At 42.1% G+C, this 20,774-nt stretch overlaps 2 protein-coding genes across 10 annotated transcripts in view; one reads left to right on the forward strand and one right to left on the reverse strand.

Moving 5' to 3' along the window:
* Window positions 1-3,866: 3,866 nt before the first annotated feature.
* On the forward strand, window positions 3,867-13,933 carry LOC122153699 (aldo-keto reductase family 1 member B10-like). 4 transcript variants are annotated; one of them, XM_042795552.1, is made up of 10 exons: window positions 3,868-4,208; window positions 5,587-5,754; window positions 6,817-6,933; window positions 7,675-7,752; window positions 8,629-8,751; window positions 10,509-10,615; window positions 10,817-10,898; window positions 12,019-12,102; window positions 13,003-13,085; window positions 13,431-13,933. In XM_042795552.1, the coding sequence occupies exons 1-10, from the start codon at window positions 4,080-4,082 to the stop codon at window positions 13,471-13,473; spliced, it is 1,014 nt and encodes a 337-aa protein (XP_042651486.1). In that variant the 5' UTR covers window positions 3,868-4,079; the 3' UTR covers window positions 13,474-13,933. The 4 variants fall into 4 exon arrangements, with proteins under 4 accessions (XP_042651485.1, XP_042651486.1, XP_042651488.1 ...); XM_042795554.1 differs by lacking the exon at window positions 3,868-4,208 and adding an exon at window positions 4,621-4,794; XM_042795551.1 differs by having other exon boundaries at window positions 3,867-4,208; window positions 13,003-13,933.
* Window positions 13,934-15,562: 1,629 nt separating this feature from the next.
* Window positions 15,563-20,774, reverse strand: part of CALD1 (caldesmon 1) — a 95,410-nt gene continuing 90,198 nt past the window's right edge. For 3 of the 6 annotated variants that reach the window (XM_042795450.1, XM_042795454.1, XM_042795452.1), the window contains 3 exons: window positions 19,029-19,112; window positions 18,683-18,716; window positions 15,563-17,258 (listed from right to left, as the gene is read on the reverse strand). In XM_042795450.1, coding sequence (XP_042651384.1) covers window positions 17,227-17,258; window positions 18,683-18,716; window positions 19,029-19,112 — 150 coding nt within the window. In that variant the 3' untranslated portion in view covers window positions 15,563-17,226. Of the gene's footprint in view, window positions 17,259-18,682; window positions 18,717-19,028; window positions 19,113-20,614; window positions 20,700-20,774 lie in introns of those variants that run through there. The other 3 variants (XM_042795451.1, XM_042795455.1, XM_042795453.1) reach the window with 2 other exon arrangements.

The following is a 20,774-nucleotide window of genomic DNA, read 5'->3' on the forward strand; positions in this document are numbered from 1 at the left end:
CATTATGGTCACAGGCAAAAGACAGACTCCATTTGGGAAAAAAAGAGCATAATTTTAATTTGAATACCACCACCACCACTAATTTACCAATCAAATCAGAGTAGGACAGTGAGAAAATCCAAGCACATCTTAAAAACACCTTCCCCTCACCCCTCCCTTCTTCCCAGGCTCAGCTTTGCTCCCAATTTCTCTACCTCCTCCCCACCAGCCACACAGGAGGCAGGGAATGGGGGTTGTGGTCTGTTCATCAGCCATTGTTTCTGCTGCCCCTCCCTCCTCAGGGGGAGGGCTCCTCGCACTCTTCCCCTGCTACAGCGTGGGGTCCCTCCCACGGGAGACAGTCCTCCACAAACTTCTCCAACATGAGTCTTTCCCACAGGCTACAGCTCTTCATGAACTGCTCCAGGGTGGGTCCATCCCAAGGGCTGCAGTCCTTCAGGCACAGACTTCTCCAGCATGGGTTTCCCTCAGAGTCCCGGCCTTCCTTGGGCACAGGCGCCTGCTCCAGAGTGCAGTCCTCCATGGGCTGCAGGCGGGCATCTGCTCTGGCACACCTCCCCTCTCCTCACCCCTTCTTCTTTTTCTTCTTCAGCTGATCTTGATGTTTGCACAGGTATTTCCCTTACTCCTCCTCCTCTGCTGCAAGCTCCCCTTTCTAAATATGTTCTCGCAGAGGCACTAGCACCATCACTAGCTGGCTTAGTCTCAGCCAGAAGCGGGTCCAACTTGGAGCTGAGGAACCTTCTAGCAGCTTCTCACAGGAGCCCTGCCTGTGGCCCCTCCCCTGCTACCAACCCCCCCACACACAGAGGAACCCAACACACAGCCACACCAGTATGTTTCGTCACAGACAGCAACTTTCCTACACTCTCCTCTGTGACCAGCTGCTGTCATTCCCTTCATACTGCTTTGCTCAGGCAGTCAGAGCTGTCGGGGTATTTACCTGGATCAAAGATGCTGTGTCAGCTCATTTCTAAAGTGAACCGCAATGGAAGAGCTCCAAAATTTAAAGGAGAAAAGGAAGAGAGGACGAGCCCTAAAAGCAAGGAATAAACAGCAATCAGACTGTGCAATAGTTGAATTGAAGAAAGCCTTCACAGGATTTAACTCAAGGCTCTTCTGTGTACAGTTAAACTACATGCTTCTGGAGAAACACAACATACTTGGCTTGGGATTCATTGGAGCTCTGGTGATTGAAGTCAGATGAATTTCTAACCGTGGTCTTAGTGTTTTGGTGAAAAGTTTCACTTCAGTGTTGGTAAAACTGGTGTCAGGCTGCCCAGGGTGTCACGGGGACATGACTGGTGTTAAGAGAGGTTGAGAGAGCTAAGGCTCTTTAGCCTGGAGAAGAGAAGGTTCAGGAGGACCTTATCAAGGTACATAAATACCTGAAGGGAAGGTGCAAAGAGGATGGAACCAGGCTCTTTTCAGTGGTGGCCAGTGATGGGAGGAGAGGCAGTGGGCATGAACTGAAACAGAGGAAGGTCCCTCTGAACATCAGGAAATACTTTACTATGTGAGTGACCGAGCACTGGCACAGGTTGCCCAGAGAGGTTGTGGTGTCTCCCTCATTGGAGATATTCAGAAGCCATCTGAACACAGTTCTGGGCGTCCTGATCTAGGTGGTCCTGCCTGAGCAGGGAAGTTGGACAAGATGACTGCTAGAGATCCCTTCCAACTTCACCCTTCTCTGATTCTGTGGATAAGTCTCAATCTTCACCCATACTGAATTCTACAAAGATGTTCAGTAGGCTTTTAGACTCACAGAAAAAAAAAAAAAAAAAAAAAAAAAAAAGTTTTATTAAGATATAAATGACAATACTTACCTTCCTACTATTCATTATTTCATATTTGTGACTGACTCTCCACATCATTCTTCGAAATATAACTTAAAACCACATCCTGGACATTTTCTGTCCCCTTCTCAGTAGCATATGGCTACTCATCAGCTCTGCAGAAGGAGACATTTGTGACAGGCTCCTTAGTGTTAGTTCAGGAAAATAATGCGCATTGCTTCCCCAAAGAACACTAACAACAAGGCTGCCTCATGTTGGGACTTTCTAAGTGCTTTCATCTGAACAAAACCATTCCCAATAACATTGGACTAGCCACAGAAGAGATTTTCTTTTTGCATGGCAGTATTTTAGCAAAGGCTGACCACAAAGGAACACAGTTACTCTCTGGAAGAGTCACTCTGAAAAAAGAACAACTCAAAAGCAGATACTAGTAAACATCCAGTGAGGTGACAGCAATGCCTTGAAAACTATTAACAAGGTTATAGACAAGTCACCTCATGTATCTGCACACAGATTGCTCCAGGAAGCTGCTAGGCTTTCCAGGGAGTAAAAACACTGTGCCTCAGCTAAAACGTTGAGGTGGATGAGCCTCAGTCATCACTCATACTGTATCCAGTCAAAACAAAACAAAACAAACAAAAAAAAAATAAGGTTTTAAAACTCCCATAAATTCAGGTTTTATGTGGCTATAAATGATGATAGCTGTCTTTCTCCATGCAGGTAAAGCAATAAGGAAAAGCAGAACAGAAATGCTTGAACAGAAAAGTCTGTACACGTAACTGTGTCATTCCAGCAGATCTACCCTGCCAGCCCATCCTCCGGCTGAGCTGCCAAAATCTCTCACTGCTCCTCCCTGGCCCCCAATAAGTTAATTCCAAAATCTTTAACATCTTAGAAGAAAGGTTTAGAGGGAAGAAAAGTGTTGAAGACTCTGTCTAGGTACCTGGTTTAAAAAAAAAAATAGATAGAGCCAATTATGGTTGGTTCTTATACCTTTCAGATCATTATTTGATGTAATTAAAGGCAAATTGTAGTTCAATCTCAATATTTACTTGTCTGTTCTTTCCATGATTTTAGTCAGCTCCTATTGCTGTAGTACCCAAGTGTCTTTAATAATAGATTAAGCAGTAGCTATATGTCATAAGCTTGGTGTAAAGGTTTGTCAATGTAATCAGAGGTCAGTGCAGTAGCGTGGTCCTTTGGCCTTAAAATCCATGTACCATTATTGATTTTATAAAATCTCTACAGATTAGTTTCTGTCTTTTTTCTTGCTCTCTCTTTTCTGTTAGATTCTTCACATCTCTTGCAGTAGCTTTGTCTTTTTCTTTTTTTGGGGGGTTGGTTTGATGGGGTTTTTTCATATTTGTTTTCAATAGAAGAGAACTCCTCCCACTGCTCTAGTTTGAGCATACTGGAGTTGTTACGTCAGTTTGAAAATTTTGTTTCCCTGCCTACATTTGGTTTCCCTCTCTCTGCTTCATATCAATTTGGTATTGGTATCCTTTTCATTCTGCAAAGTGTGATGACATCCAAGGCAGCGGAAAGATGACAATAAGGCTTGGTTAAGCAAATGGCTTAGAAACCAGGCCAAGGAGAGCCAGAAGAAATTTTTTTCAAATACAAACCCAGAATATGAATCTGCCAAGCAACTGAAAATACTGTCCTGCAAAAGCAATTTAAATAATGCAAATCCACAGAAATTTTAACAAATCACATCAAACTTCGTGCTTAAAATGCACTAATGGCGCAATAATTCACAGTTGCCTCCCTGTTTTGATAGGCAAACGTTATTGGTCCAAGCATAAAATATTTGATTCTCATTCACTCACACTGTACAACTCACAAGAAGACACCAGTGGAACTTGCACGACAAGTAAACTGGTAGTCAGGAGTGAACAGTGAGCAAGGAGGACTTTATAGCAATATAAGCAAAAGAAAAAAGAAGACGCAAGAAGCAGAGAATCCCTATTCTGAAAACCACAAAGACTAGGCTTTGTGACTTGCATGATACCTAAGGTAGGGTGTTGAAATTAGAGCAGCTTCCTAACGTGAAGCACCTTTTTCTCAAGCCAGCTGTCACTAAGTAGCCGAGCCCTTCCAGGCCCAGGGCTCATGATTTCTGCAGCACACTGTTTGTACAAAGTTTCCCGCGGCGTTTAAATGTCAGCCCTCTGAATGCATTTTGACCCTACATAAAAAGCAGGGGGGTTTATTCGAACTAAGGAGTACCTGCAGACAAGCTGCGATCACAAATCCTTCTCGCAGCCCCCCAGCACCCCACTGATGCTGGCTGACACTTTAAGTGAGCACGGGGAACCGACGCCGTCACACGGGCTGCCGCGGGGGCCCTGCCGGGAGCGCGACCGGAGCCCACCCTTCAGCAAAGACACAGAGCCCAGAATCTATGTCAAGGTAAGACCACAATCCCTTTTAATGAATTCTGCGAACAGCAAGTGAGGCTCATATTTTCTAGGATAAAAGACGGACATTTCAGTCCTTTTGTCACCACTTGAGAGTAACGGAAAATCCTCCAGCGGCCCAGACACCCGTTGCCTCCCCCCCGTGATTCTCCTGGCCCCACCAGGCTCTCTCCGCTGCAGGAGAACGGGGGCGAAGTGCCAAGTTCATCACTGGGGCATTTGCTTTTAGTGCCTCCGGTGCAAAACCGAACAACCGATTCCTCTTAGCATCAGGCTTCTGCAGCCAACCACAATCTCAGAATCACGGGCATTTTGGGTCTCACGTCTAAACGAAACCCCAGCGGAGGCGCGGGGGGGGGGGGGGGGGGGGGGGGGGGGAGAGCGGGGGGAGACGGACACGGGACGGCCGGCCCCGTCGGGGCGGCGGGCGTGGGCCGAGGGGGGGCGGCCGCGCGCCTTAAGGCCGTGGTGGGTACGCGCCGACAGACAGACGGACACCTGCGGGCACCATGGCGAGTCCTTGCGTGGAGCTGAGCAACAAGATGAAGATGCCTACCCTGGGGCTGGGCACTTGGCAGGTACCGGGGCGGGCACGGGGACGCCGGGCAGGAAAAAAAAAAAAAAAAAAAAAAAAAAGAATCGCGACCACAACCGGGGTTCCCGCGGTGAGGCGCAGGCTGCTGCGGAAGCCACGTCCCTGCGTGGGAGCCCGTGCGGGGGTTCGGCCGCTTTGCAGCGCCCGCGATCGCGGCCGCTTGTGTAACCGGGCGGGCTGCCAGGCCGGGGAGGCGGGGGGGGGGGGGTGGGGGGGTGGGGGGGTGGAGGAGGAATCAGGGAGCGAAAAGCAAAGAAAAAAGGAAAAAAGGGAAAAAAACCAAAAGTTAGGGGCTGAACAAGGGGGGGGGGGGGGGGGGAGGGGGGCGTGGGAAAAAAATAAAATAAAATAAAAAAAAGGGGGCAGGGAAGCAGAAGAAAAAAACAACAAACAGAAACAAAAGCAGACTGCGGGCCCGGCAGTTGCTGCTCGCAGCCCTGGTGGGGGGTCACGGCGGGCTGATGGGAGCCCTGAGCCACGAAACTGCTTTCGTGGGGAAGGTAAACTGGTGAAAATTCTTGGGCAACGCTGAGAGCAAGTAAGGGGAAAGGATGCTGGACACTATGCTGCTGGAAATGTCTGAGTTAAAATGTCTCACAGAAACTAACTGCTTTCTGCTCTGTTTCCTTTCCCTGTAAAAATGCTGTTTCCCTGGAAGATTGAAACAGTTTAGATGTAGGGGACAAGGGAACAGGGAGTTTGCGGAGCTGTCACAGCAGCAGGCACGGGCAGAAGGCCCTGGAAATACTCATGGTTTGATTGTGTTTGTTTTCAGGCTCCTCCGGGAAAAGTGGAAGAGGTGGTGAGGTTTGCTATTGATGCAGGCTATCGCCTCTTTGACTGTGCCTATTTCTACCAGAATGAAAAGGAAATAGGGAATGCAATCCAGCAGAAGATCAAGGAGGGGGCTGTGCAACGAGAAGACCTCTTTATTGTCACTAAGGTACAAGGATGCAGGGTTATTAGGGCATTTAGCTTTTCTTAGAGAGAAACCCTTGTTCCATCTGTAAGGTAAGATAAGGACCTATTCCCTTCTCAGACAGTCACTTCACGGTTGTCTTGTTATACACTATAAATTCTATCCTTTATTTGCAATTTGGACTGAGCTTTATCAGGAACCACTGACAGTTTAGGAAAGGTACCATGGTTGTTGATGATCTAATCATTTCCTTGCATCTATTAAATCACTTAATTATACTGAAGGTTCATTTGCACGCATCCTCAGAAGACCAGGAAAAAAAAAAAAAAGGCAAGACAGAAGTCTGAATTTAAAGGTGCTGTGCTACTTATTTATTGGTGTGCAAGACATTTTAAAATGGTGTCATGTACAAAATGTAAGCCAGAAAGGGAATAGAAATTAAAGTATGGGAATTCAGTCTGAAGTATTTTACATGTATTTACTTCACTCCTTCATCTCATCCACTTGTCTCAGCAATGCTCTTTGCCAAAAAGTTAAACCACTTCAACTAAAAAAAACCTTATGACTTGGGGTTTTCACCAGTAAAACCAGAAAACAATGAATATAACTAAGCTTTTCCACATATTTTTTATTTTTCTTGAAGAACAGGTTTAATTTGAGTAATACTTGCAGGTTCTTCTATTTAAATGACTTGAATTTTCAGTTCAAAAATAAAGTAAAGTTGACAGCAGTTCTCACTGTGTTCAGTTAAAAGGGAGAAGGAGGGTAGCTGTGAGCCTCTCAAGACTCAAAATTTAGCCTGGAAGAAAAAATAAGTTCTAACACAGCTTTTCTGTGTCAGATATATCTGGCAGTGTTACATTTATTTTTGAGAATCTCTTTTCATAAGTAGGAATACCGACTGTCTACCTTCCCTACTGACTCCCTTATTTGTGGTATGTTTGTCCTACCTTACCATTAAAATATTAGCATCCTTGTCTTCAGTGTACACTGAGTAGGTGGGGAGGAATCTGTCCTCCCAGACCAGAGAAGCTTCTGTCCTCTGGAAGCTGTGGAGTCACGGTCGGACTTGATTTCTTCCCACAGTTGTGGAACACATTTCACGAGAGGTCCTTGGTTAAGGTAGCTTGTAAGAAGAGCCTCGCTGCACTGCAACTGGAGTACCTTGACCTCTACCTGATACACTTCCCTATGGGATTCAAGGTAGTCCTGCTCTATATCCCTCTTCTCCTTACCTGGCTAGAAACATGGTGCAGTCTCTCACCTATGCTGTGACCATCTTCATTATGCAGCTGGGATATGCTACGGTTCGTTTGGCTCCTCCCTGAACCTCATGGCAGCAAGCATTCAGTCACTAACTAGGGGGTGACATGTTTTAGCATGTGGGTCTGGCTTTCCACGCCTGTTGGAGTGAGATAGCCATAGGTAGGAGTGCTGCTAATGGTCCCTTTGGGTCTTCAGGGGAACTGTAACCAACACAGGATGGTGTAAAATGGACCAGTTTGGGATCGTGGCCTTCTGCTGGGCCAGAACTGTGTGAACATACCAGGTCTTGGAGATGTTGGCTTGATCTGGCGTAACCAACAGTGAAAAATGAAGCACAGCGCAGAAAAAACATGTTTCTTTTTTCCTCCAGTCTACACCTGTGTAAAATAGATTGAAACTCGAGAATAAAGGCAGGGGAATGTCTGTTCCCTTCTCTCGAGATCTGCCTAAATTACATAATTACTACTAATCCCCATTCTATGTATGCAGGGATTAATTTGTAGAAACATGGCCCTCGTCCAAAAGAGAATACTGATGAATATGCATAATTTTTAGTTATGTAATATATTTAAACAACATGCTAACTTCCTGCCTATAAATCTAGTCAGAAGTGCTAGTAAACAGTAGGAAATTCAACTCTTAAAAAAAGTCTGTGTATTATCTGCCTTGAAATAACAGGCTGGTGAAGAATTGCATCCTGTGGATGACAAGGGTATGAGTATTCCCAGTGATACAGATTTTCTGGACACTTGGGAGGTAAGTAAATGTTTGATTTTTAGAACAAGTGTCAGCACTAAAGATGGAGCAGAGATCTTCATTCATGGTGAAATTAAAGGATAGGTTTGGGTATGGAGGGTAATCACACAAAATCGTATTTCGTGACCGGAATGAGCAGAGCTGCTGCTGCTGCCTCTTGTTTTGGGGAGCAAGAGTGTTATGTCTTTACTAAGACTAAAGAGGAGATGCTGTCACTAAAGTAATATCTGAATACACACAACAGTAGAACCAAAGCATAGATTAATCCAGGTGTGCCTGTTAATTTACTGGGTGCTTCATGCAGATAGGGAATTCTCACACTTTTCAGCGTTGGGCATCAGCATCTCAGGCTGTTCTTCAATCTTCCTTTCTTCATGGACTGAAAAGATTCAAGGTCTGCTCCTGCTACCTGCACCTCTGTGATGTTGCAGCTCTGGGAATTAATAGTTTTCTCCATAATAGCAGATTACAGTTGCAAGAAAATATTTTGAGGTAACTAAGTTTAAGCTAACATCCTTCCTGCTGTGTTCTGCAAACTCAGAGGTATTGTGCAGGCAGGGGAGGAAGTGGCTGGGTCTCCCTTGTTTTTTTAGCTCTGGTAAAATGACCCCCAAAGAAGCCAAAGCAAAAGAATTTCACTTCCCACTACAGAAGTGTTTGCTAAGCCATTCTTATATTACTTTCCCATCTGCAGTGGGACCTAAAGCATACAGGTAATACAAGTTGCAAAGATTATTTCTTTGTATGATTTGAGATACTGTTATTTAAACGAAATGTGAGTTGTTTGTTGGTTTGTCACTGACTTTAGGAAAATAAAATAGTGTAGTTGTCAGTAATACCACTCATAAACATGTATTGGTTGACCTTACTCATTAGGCCATGGAAGAACTGGTGGACTGCGGTCTGGTAAAAGCCATTGGTATTTCCAACTTTAACCATGAGCAGGTTGAAAGAATCTTGAACAAGCCGACATTGAAATACAAGCCAGTAAATAACCAGGTAAGCTCTTCATTTCAATTGATGTCAACTAACCTTGAAATATGCCTAAATATATTCATGCTACACTTCAGCTCTAAAACTGACTTCTGCCATGACCTTTAAATAGTTTTGGTGCCATGGAAAGATCTTGCAAAGCCCAAGGTATCTCTGATCATCTGAAAACCCCTTCAAGTCAGTTCTGCCTGTGATATGCAAGGCTTCAGTATGGTGTCAGTCCTGATGGTTTTTAGCTGACAAGGATCTCAAAAGAAAAATTTTTGGTAGATTTGTGTATATATAATGCAGTGGAGATTTGAGAGAAATATCATACAAAACAGTATGGATTATGCATATCAGAGTAATATGAAACAGATGAGAATATTTAATTTTTAGACAGTGGAAAATAGTGAAAATATCAATTACCTTGTATAAGTCCTTGCGACTTTCTGCTACGTCCTCTTTCACACTCCCAAGTACTACCACTACTACTACCACTACTATCACAGCCCAAGTTGCCGCAGACCCATTTCTTCCAGCCCTGGGATAACCAGCAAATCCCCACTGCAAACTACTGCACAGGCATGGGTATGTACAGAAACACTCTAACTCATTCAATGGATTTACTTATTTTTCAATGTAAAATAAACCATTTCACTGGGCTTCATTAAAAAAGGAGAGTTGAAGTTTAGTTATATAACAAATTCTCACCACATACCTCATGAACAAAATCACAGGACACCGGGGCATCAGGAACTTCTGACGTTCTTCTACATGTGACTTCTTTGCACTCAGCTGAGGGTGCTTAATGCCCATCTCTGCTGGTTGGGGAATATCCATGGAAATCCCCACACTGGGTCCTGTGCAGGCCCTGTGCTGCAGTGCCAGGTTAGGGACTAGTGTTTGCACCAGCCAGGCTTAGCACAAGGGGGACGTAGGACTTGGAAAGATTTTATCGAGTGTTATAAATTTCTGGTGGGGATGGACCCAACTACCCTGTGTTAAAAGCTGCACCAAATTCAACAATTTAAAGAACTTCAGGCTTTGACTCCAGTTTGCTTCTCCATGGGTGTGCCTGTGCAGTTCACTGTTGTTAAGTAGCTGCCTAATCTAGCTCAGACCTGAATAAACTGCTGTACATGGATTTCATGTCACCATGCCTGGTAGCAAAGCTATAGCATTTAGAAACAGCTGGGTAGCTGTGTGGTGCCACGTTATGCAGCATAGCCATAGCCCTGTGGTCGGACTATGGCTGGTGGCCAGCTGAGCAGCATTGCTGTGTAGGCTCCCGTTGTTTCCAGTTAAAGGACATCTTGCCCGAATGTCTGGTCCCAACATGATCTGAGCTAACCTAGGGAAGCTCATCTCCCCAGGATTCTTCAGGAATTGGAGAGACTCCCTGAGGAGAGGAGAGCAGAGCTTGGGTGACTCAGAGCAGAAGATAAACTTCAGGTATTCTGAGCTGCCCCTCTGAGATGCAATCCTGCTCTGCAGTAGTCCAGGAAAACTGATCTCCCCCATTCCTGACATAAATAGCACTTTCACTCTTCTTACCTATTTCTTACTCTCTTTGTGTAATATGTAGCAAGAAGAAACCATGTTCTCTGTGCCAGGGCTCTAGATATTGATGTGACATGAATAACTTTTTTTATAAGAGATTTTAATCATGATATTTGGAGTCTTCTTCACATTTTCTGTGACCCAAGAGAAATTAAAATGTTGTGCTCTGGAGCCCAGTGCAGTCTGCCCCTGTGTCAACCACTATGTTTCCATGCTTGCAGATCGAATGTCATCCATACCTAACCCAGGAAAAGTTGATCAAGTATTGTAAATCCAAAGGGATTGCTGTGACTGCATACAGCCCCCTTGGCTCTCCTAACCGCCCATGGTAAGAAAGCATCGCAGTCTCTCTGTACTCAAAACAGTGCATTTGCAACTTGATTCTTTGAGGCAAATGGTATAAATAATGCAGGTATCATGAGAAAAGTGCTGTTGCTTTGTTGCAGATTATTTCACACAAAATGTCAGGCTTCCTGCAGGCAGGCTAATATCTTTCTACCATCAATATCCTGGCTTTTCTTTCTAATAGGGCCAAGCCAGGGGAACCTGTGCTGCTGGATGATCCCCGGATTAAAGAGATTGCAGTTAGACATCATAAAACCCCTGCCCAGGTAAGTGGGGTTATCAGGGCAAGCTATTCCTCCTCCTCAGACATTTTTGTAGGCTGTTGGCCAGTCTTAGCAGATGCTGCCTTCTCTAGAGATACAGTATAATGGGGATGAACTGACACTTGACTCTTCATACTGCCCCAGTTCTTACCAGCATTCATACGAATTAACAGGTATTTTCTAAGAGGTCTTGAGTGCAGGGTTTGGGGTGGGTGGGGGCCGATAAGCACTGGTACGTGCTTTCCTCAGGTGTTCCCCTTCCTAGGGAGATTTCTTCTGCTCCTGGAAAGAAGTGCTTGCCCCTGGAGAACTCCTTTGCTCTGAGGGTTATTTACAAATCACCAAGCCAATTTGTTATTCTTCTCTCCAGACAAGTTAGCTAAATTATTCTTCAGAGAAGTCCTGTAATTTGCAGACTTATTTGATTGCTCCCCGATTGCTTGTTTTCACAAAGAATCACTGAGAGTTGCTTGATTACTCAAGATGAAGTTTTTTCTCTATTAGTTGCTAGTCACACAAATGAGTTCTTGGCCAGGGTGTGCAGAAACCGCACTTCAAACAAACCCCACATTCACAAGATACCAACCGCAGTCATATTTTAAGATGGTTTAAGATGGGTAGAGCAGGACAAAAAATTGTATGTAACAGTCCTCTTTTGAAGGGATGAAACTTTGAAAATATATAAATAATGATTTTCCTTTTAAAGACTTCAAAAAGCTTAACCTAGGTGAGGTACTTACCCGTGAGCCCAAAATAATCTGCAGTATCATTATGCTTATTTGGTCTGAGCACCCGTATAATGCAAGCAAGAAGCATCATTTTTCTCCTGCCCTCCTATGCTAAATGAAAACAAAACAAATCCTGGAGAAGCCAGGATGTAGAAACAACATGGGCCAGAAACAATTATAGTTTGTCAGTAGACTGCGAGCAAATGCTGGCACATCAAACTCCTGCGTGAAAACTGCTAAAGTTTTCCAGAGAGTTAACATCATTGTAGGAAAAGAAATTGGTCTGTGCATGGAGGGAAAAACAAACAAACAAACAAACAAACAAAACCCCACAAAATGCATTTAACAGATTTCCTGGTACCCCTGTGTTCACACTCCTCCTTGTCCTTTCCTAGGTTCTGATCCGGTTTCTTATCCAAAGAGAAGTGATTGTCATTCCCAAGTCTGACAAACTACAGCGTGTTGAGGAAAATATCAAGGTGAAATTTCCATTGGTACTGCTGCTACCTTTTTACACAGGCCAGGCACCCACACCTTTATCTCCCCCATGTTTCCAAGCAGGACCTAAGAAGCACTGGAAGGGGAGTGCAGAGATATAAAGGCTAGGGCTCAGCACTACCTAACCATCTGCACTTGTTCTCTGGGGAAAAGCATTTTTTTCCTGACAGGAGAGGAATGGGTTACACCAGGGTGGTCCAAGCTCTGCTGCCTTGGAAAGGGAACCCCAGTTTTGGACTTGCCCTCTGGGAAATGCTTAGTGAGCCCCTCTTTCGGGTGTAAAGGAACAAACTGTAAACACCAGACCTGTTATGATTCACATCTCACTTTGAGGCTGCGGTTCCCTTGGCAGGGAGATTCAGCTGGATGTTTGCTCATAAGGCCTGGCAACTTAGACAGCATCTCTGTGTTATGTTCAATTCATGCTGCTACATTTTGGACTTATTTCTGCCCTGAACCACCAGCAAGAATTCTTAGATGACTGATTAACTGTGAGACAAGTATTTCAGTTGGTACCCCCTAGTTCTCTCTTGTAGCAGAAATATTTACTGCTAGTTCCAGTATTTGTGACCCATCGAGTAATCCATCCTTAGCACCATAAGTTTTTTGTCTGTGTGTTACAACACAAGCTGCAGTGAGATTTGCATTCAACCACCCAGAACTGTAAGACATTGCTATGAACAGCACCTCAGAGACAAAAGGACTATCTTGATTACTTCAAGGGTAAATTGGCTGAGAAGTAAGAGGATTTCTTAACTATGCTTAGTGTGGATGCAGTATGTTCCTACCTCAGGTTGTAAATGCACGAAGCACACTTAGTAGTTAAATACTCATGAACCTAAGAAGAAAGCCCATTGTATTTATTTTTTATTTCCCTCTAGGTGTTTGACTTTGAACTGTCTAAAAAGGAGATGGATGTCATCCTCAGCTTTAACAAGAACTGGAGGGCAGTTCCAGTGCTCCAGTATGTTCCTTATTATCCTTATTCTCCAGTAGGCCTATCTCTAGCTGTATTTTCATCCCCCGTATCTTGAAAACATATATGACCAAAACCAGGGAGAGGTCAAATCTTAAACCCTGGACCCCAGGTAACGAGATATCCTGGAACTGATACTGGGAGGGAGATTCATTTAAAGGCATTCCCTTCAGCATCTTGGTGTTGCATATGCTTGTTCACAAGCCTGTGTTCAAATTGACGACAACAGCAAAACTTGAGTACAGTGGCTGTGGGGGAGGGAGACTGCAGTAGGGAAATGCTGCTGAAGATATTTTCTACAATAATTAAATAACCAGGTCTTTCTCTTCTCAGAGCCGTTAATCACAAGGACTACCCATTCAAAGCAGAATATTAATGCCAGTGGCTTCTGCAAGGCCTCTGTATAACGCCTTCCAGATTAGAAGATGTAGCTCGGTCTTGATTTCTTCTTCTGTACTAGACAATCATTACAAGCAGTTACTTGTCCTCCTGTTTCAGGAGGAGATCACTAGCTGCTATAAGAATGCATCAGTAGGAGTGAGTTTTGTAAAGATGGTTAGCAGAAATCTGGTTTTGATTAATAGTAAAAAGACAATGTCTCTTCATTTTCTTTTTTCCTTGTCTTCCTTAATTAAAGACATGTTTAACAGAAAACTCTGGTTACTTACATGATTCTTTGTATGTTATTTCCAGTGTAGTCAGTCATACTGGCTCATGAGTTGCTGTCAAGGAATGCTGTCTTTAATTACCTTGCTTTTTACATAGTTGTGATTTTTATAGTGTAAATCTCTAATGCTTTAAAATTTTATATTAATAAAGTTTGAATAACAACAAAACCAGTGTAGTGCTTATATCACTTCATGCAATTAGTTATAAAAACATGGCTGAAGTCTGTTTTGTTTTGTTTTTTAATACAGATAGAAATGAGCTTTTATAATTCCTGTAAAAGGACAATAGAGAGAGACTGCTTTGTGGCTTATGCATCAAACAGGATCGTGCTGTAGCTAGAACTTAAAGAACAAAGTTGTACCTATTACCTCATGCAGCCCTCCCTCTGAACACCTAGAAATTGAACTGGTGTGATTAGTGGTGAAAAGTTGAAGATGGGATCATATGCAGTGAAAACACATAAAAATCCACACAGCCAAACAGAAGGGCTACCTGCAAAATCAGATTGACTTACTCTGGAAGTTTCAAACAAAATTAGATATTTGCAACTCTGCTGGCATCATTCATAACACTATATCGAGACAAGGGCTGGCTTTATCTAAGGAAAACATAGAAAAACTTCTCTTTAAAAACACTAAATCAAACCGTGAGGTATACTCAAAATTGCTTTAAACTATTTCCGGGTAGATAATCCTAGGCCAAAGCAAAGGCAGGCTTGAGAGAGGCTGTTTTGGGGCGTTCTGCACACTGACGAGAAAGTCTGGCTAGGATGCTGAGTGAGCTGCAGGAAAGCATGACCAGAAACTAAGGAGACAACTTGGTATTGTCTAAAAAATCATCACCTCATAATGGTATCAAGACACCAAAAAAAAACTTGCATCATTGCTGAGTCAGCCACTGGGACATGTCTTTGGTGAATTCTGCCAGGAGGTGGTGCCAGCTGGTGGGAACAAACCGTGACAGCACCACTTTACAGTATTTCCTAAAAGTAAGACTCTGCCCAGCACGCTTCCATACTCTCAGAAAAGACAAAAACCACGAGCAAAAGAAACATATTCACATCAACAAGTAAAAGCATCACTTCAGCAAAGCTTTCAGAGAAACGTAGCAACGTAGTCAGTCAGTGTGAGGCAGGAGACCAGGCACACTTTCAAGCATACAAGCTCTTTTCAGGTTAAATTAGGCAGCATCCAATTACTTTCCCCCCAGTAGTTCAGAAAGCTGTGTTTGCTACAGCCTTCCCATTGCTTCCCGTGGAACTGGCAGCAGCTTGCGGGGGCTTCTTTCAGATGACCATGACCTGGTTAGAGCAGGGCATTATGTGCTGTTCTGCCATTAGAACAAAAATGCGGAGATGGGAGGATGATAGGAGAGCCAGCAGCTCCCCGGTCTTGGTCCCTGTGATCATCCAAGCCTGGAAGCTCATCCCACCAAGGTAGACCAAAGAAACATGACAGCTCTCACACAGAAAACATTTTTCAAAACAGAGAAGCAGATGGCTGTACCACCAGGTCAGAACCTACTTTGCTGAGCACGCTGACTTCTGGATGATGCACAGCTCCTGTCTTGTACTGATAGGGACAAATAAGATTTCCACCCCCCATTCCCACATCCCCCTTAAGAGTACGTAGGTTAAAGCTGCTGATTTTATGACTTGGCTGTACGTTGAAGGATAGTACATCAGGAGCAACTTCCTTCAAGCTTCTTTGCAACGATACCTCATCTTACATGGCCTTAGCACAATTCCTACCCCAGTTGTAACAACTGGCTCATTCCTACTCATTAACAAACGGGGCTGCTGATGGAAATATTCCATTTATTGTGGATGCAGTTTCAGAATACATTGTTTGAACAAATCATTTTTATTGCAGCTATCGGATGTATTTGAAAGACTCAGAGGAGTGTTTACAAAACCCCCAAACAAAAAACATGACAAGTCACAGACAATGTCAGGCACAGTTTCACCCCCTACAGATAACTATGTGCATCTCTACATGTAAACAAGATGTTTCAGCCAAGCAGGAGAGCTCATCTTTGGATTGAAATAAAACATTATTCTTCTTTAGGAAGAAGTCAGATGCTGGAAGAGATGGAAGTGGTGAAAAGGGAGAACCTGGTAGTTCTGACGCACAACAAAGCTGTTAAAAACATGCTCAGGGGCTACTTCAGTTGCTCAGTTTATGCCACCCATACACTGTAGGATGTAAATGCTAAACTGTATGGCATATAAATTCAAACCAAGCTGACGTCTTATAGCCATGTGTTTACTATATACAAATGAAAACATCTGTAAATAAGATATTCGGGAGAGAGTTAAAAAGAAGCACTATAAAGATAGAGGTTTACTTCATATTAGGTGGACTTAGTGTACAGCAATGATGGATGGCAAGATTTAGTGTACAGTCATTTGAAACAAGCTCCAACTGTGTTTAGTTTTTTTTTTTCTTTTTAATTATGGTAGTTTTATATAAATTAAACTACAATGTTTTATACAAGTGTCCTATTTTTGACCCTCTATACCTTTACCTTTTCCTCTTTTAAAAACTATACTTTCTTTTTAATTACCCGTTACTGGGCAACTGACATTTAAAATTTTTTAATACTTATCTCACCATACCTCTAATAGCAATTATGAAATCTTACTATAGAAAAGTGTGTGATTTTGTCTTTATTTTTTTAAGCTGTGATATTGGCTAATTATGTATGTTTATTACTAAATATAGTACTCTAGCACGTATTAAAGCATTCTACCATTAGTAGTGCCTTTAGGCTAAACTTTGTAAAGCTATGTGTGTATATATTCTAAATTGCATTCAATTACTAGTCACTAACAACAAAAAGAAATATCAGTACCGCTGTCAGCTAACATAGTCATCCAAATTCAGGTATTAACTTAAACTAGAATGGAAAAATTGATACTTAAAAAAAAAAGTATAAAACAAAAAAATTAAAACACGTTATTGATGCAGTATTTCTCATGACATGGGCAACTTACAGAAAATATTACATTGTCAACTAAAGATATTTCTTCCATGCCTTAGTCTAAAGTGCAGAAAGAAAGACTTCTGTATTACAAAAGTAACCATTGTTTTTATAGGTTTACTGCACACCTTTCTCAAGCAACTTCACTTTACATGCATTTTGGGTTGACTTCTTATGCCAGTTGAAATCACTGTTCAGATACATAGTTAGTTATGACTATCAGTAGGAGAGTCTATATATTTCACAGCATGGGTTTCTTTAGGAATAAAGGCTCTTGTGCAAAGGCAGTACTATTATGATGAATGTCTAGACTGATTATTAAATACAGTGCTAATATACATGGTTTTAACTGGGATAATGCAAAAAAGACATTTTGGTAAATAAACATAAATATAAAAAGAACAATTTAGCACTTATTCCTTTTTTTTTTTTTCTTTTTTTTTCCCCAACTGATTGGTCCAGCGTCTTTAGTGGCCTTCTATGGTTCTTTCTCAAATTGTCTCAAACCTGCTGAGAAAGAGAAAGATTAAAAATGGCTTGAAATAACCCAAATGTACCTCTAAAATAGAGAAGGCATGGCTCTAGATTAACACCCAGCATGTAAGAAGGCAGGACAGAAGCTGGATGCTGCTGTGCTGGCATCCTGGGGCTGCTCAGAGGTGGTCTCCAAGAGGACAAGCAGGATTTCACCTCTCTTGCCTCCGACACCCCGGGGCGGCAGCTCAGGGGGAGCTGAGGGAGAGGTTCCCACTCGGGAACGTGGGGGGTGCTGCAGCCAAGGCTCCCCCCGGCCACGCATGGGGGGGTGTCTGTGCTAACGCTGAGCGAGCCTGAAAGCCTCTCCTAACAGCTCGGTTTATGAAAGAAGAGGAGGAGGAAGACCATTCCATTTCGCATGACTCTGAACTGGTAAGAAAAGTTCACAGGCATATCGTACCTCTGGCTTCACATGCAAATGTGGAGAAAAATGTGTGCACTTATTAATGTGTAGAAAACCGTAAGTTTTTCTGTATTTGATCATTTAATTCCTAGTGAAGTGTAGAGAGATGCTGCAAGGTACCTTTAAAGCTATTAAACTGCCCAGTCTTCCCTATTGGTCCTTGGGCACATAATTCCTTTAGCTGGTTTTATTTGTAGTGGTTTAGATTAAAATAAAAATTTAAAAAGCTAGGAGGGTAATTTTGCTTATTTCTTTCTGTAAAACCATGTTTTGTTTCTCAAACTAATAGCCTCAAAAGAATAGTAGTAAGACTCTTTGTCTTGAGAAAACACCAATGCACAGCTCCAGCAAAAGCAGTGCTGCTGTTGAGTGTGTTTGAACTCCAGTCCAGTGTGAGTCAGGAATACATGAGACTCACAACCAGACAGAAGAATTATTTTTAAAAATCAACACTACTGAATTTTCAACAGGCTTCACCATCACCCAGTGACAGTGTTTAAAATCAGATGCAGGGCTCATTCTCAACAGTACTGAAATCTTCCATTTCTCCTCAAATAATGTTGCTGCAACAGCCTCGCTTTTTGGAATCCCCCTCTCCGCTTGCAAAAGGCATAGCCATTGCTGCTGCAGCCTTTAAAAAAGCCTTTCATTTGCCTTGCATTTGCTGTAATTAGTTAAATGACCATCCCATTCCTTGGACCTCACACAGATTAATGACACTCTCTGGCTCCAGCAAACATGCTACGCACGTCACTTGAGCAAGGCTTTGCAAACACGGCTGGAGCACCGCTAGTCCTCAGTCCTCCTAGAAAGATGATTTAGGTTTATTTCTCAAACATTCATGTTTAGATGATATTGCAATGGAGCTTTTGAAATGCAAAGGCAAAAAGGGTATTTTTACATCACCATTAACTGCTGTAGAATTTTAAAGCACAGATATGTCTGTGGGAAAACATGGCAATTCATATGCAGGTATATAATTAGAATTACTTACCATTAGTCTCTGATTTTTTCCCCATAGCTGATACCTGTTTGAAAAAGTAATAATCCATTACTAAAGTTGAATATGGGAAAACATAACTATTTATAACAGGAAAAAAAAATCAACTCCATGCAAAGGGGAGATTTCCATGCATAACACAGCTGTGCCAAATAGGAATATAAAAGTTACACACTGCCTATGGCTTTCTGCACCTCAATGTACTTTCTTTTATGGAAAAGAAGGCAGGCTAGTGGAGGCCTAATTCCAGCTGACTGAGTGTATGAAGGTGAATGGCACCTTCCCCCTGGAAAGCCTCTCACAGAGATGTTATCCTTTCAACAATGCACTGAAGTGTTACCTTAGAAGAAGAAGAAGCTGTCTTTTCAACTGACTGTCTCTCCCAAAGATTACGTTTGCCGGATACGTCTCCTGGTTTTAAATCCTGTATTTTTAAATTAATGTCAGAGAACAGAAACCAACATTACTTCAGGTTTATTTCAATTTGTTAGAGGAAAAGTTAGAATGCGACTTCCTCATAAGAAGAGTTGAGGAGCATCCACCAGTGCTAAATATTACATTGTCTATCAATTATAAAGCTATTCAGAATGACCTTTCACATGATGACTCTATGCATATACACGCTTTATGACAAAAACCAATCTTGCTGCATCTATTAGTATTGCACAGACTGCCCATAACTTACTACAATCATTCTAGGGATTATAGTGAAAAGTTACCACACCATCAGATTTTTTAAAAGGACAAATTCCATTTTTGCAGAAAAATCATTTATTCATAAATAGTATTTGTATTAGGGAGGAATTCAGAAGTAGCTCATCTCAGTTATTTTAGATCAGAATCAAAATATTTAATCAAAAAAACCCTGTAAAAAAAAAAGATAGAGTAGGTCTTCTAATACAACAGAAAAGTAGACCCTCCTCTGCATTCTTAAATATAGGTTTCAGGATTTAACACTATAGTCCTTCATATCCATTTGATTTTCCATTGCATCCTTTAAAACCTTAGCATGTACCAATCACTAGCCCAACAGAAAAAAACAGGTGAGGTAAAGTTATTAAAAAAATAATAATATTCTCTGAAAATTAGTGTATATAGAGACTTTAAACAAAACTCAATAAAAATGCCAAGCTGCTTCTTGGGGAAAAGCAGGGCTACAAATTAAGATGACATATGCTGGGCTAGTAGCAATGCACCTGCATAAGGACAGATAGATTGGTATCTACCTCTGTGGCTGGCAAACAAAAGGCTCTCAAAACAATTTTGTAAACAATACTCTCCTTTTCAAAAGGTGTTCAAGTCCTGCATGGTTTCCAGAATCTTGTTCTTGCCAGCCATAGACAGGTAGTTTTCTGCACATGAGAATTTCTAACTTGGGATTGAAAAATGCCCAGCGATGAATGGAAATGAGATTTCTCCAAGAGGTATTTGCACTCAACAGAGATGCTCTAGAACTGATCATAATTTACAGACAAAGAGGGTTGCTGATGATTAAGACTTTAAGCCAATTCTGTAATTCAAAAAGCAAGTTTAGCAGTAACAAAGGAAGGAAGAAAACAGCAAAATTACAGTGGACTTTATCACAAAACCACTTGCAGTAGACATTATCACAAAACCACTTCCATAATCCTGAAATCATTGGGAACCTGTGATTTAGGTTCACCATAAAACTAACTGAATCTTTGCTCCCGCTACTTTTAATTGAATGTTGTCCAAAAACCACAAGAATCAATGGTCACGAAAGCTTCAAACAATTCTTTATTTTGGGGGAATGTGAGGGAGGTAAGAATTTATTTGCTAACTAAGAAATTTTAGGTTTTCCTTTGATTTATCCTGGTAAAAAAAAAAAAAAAAAAAAAAGTAAAAATTGCACATTACAGATGTATATCATTCTTCATAGTCAATTATAAACAGATTTACCTGACCAACTTAGCAAACAGACCCCCAAAGAAGAAGAATAGGAGGAGGGCAGGTTCCTTCAAGCAGAGATATTGAAAGAAGAAAGAACCATCTATTGAGAAAGATGAAAATGAAGACATAGATAGAAACAGTTCACTGAGGGGAAAACAAGAGGTTAGTTTTACAT

The sequence above is a fragment of the Tyto alba genome, unplaced genomic scaffold (assembly GCF_018691265.1).
Source record: "Tyto alba isolate M040663 unplaced genomic scaffold, T.alba_DEE_v4.0 Super-Scaffold_21, whole genome shotgun sequence".
Lineage (NCBI taxonomy): Eukaryota > Metazoa > Chordata > Aves > Strigiformes > Tytonidae > Tyto > Tyto alba.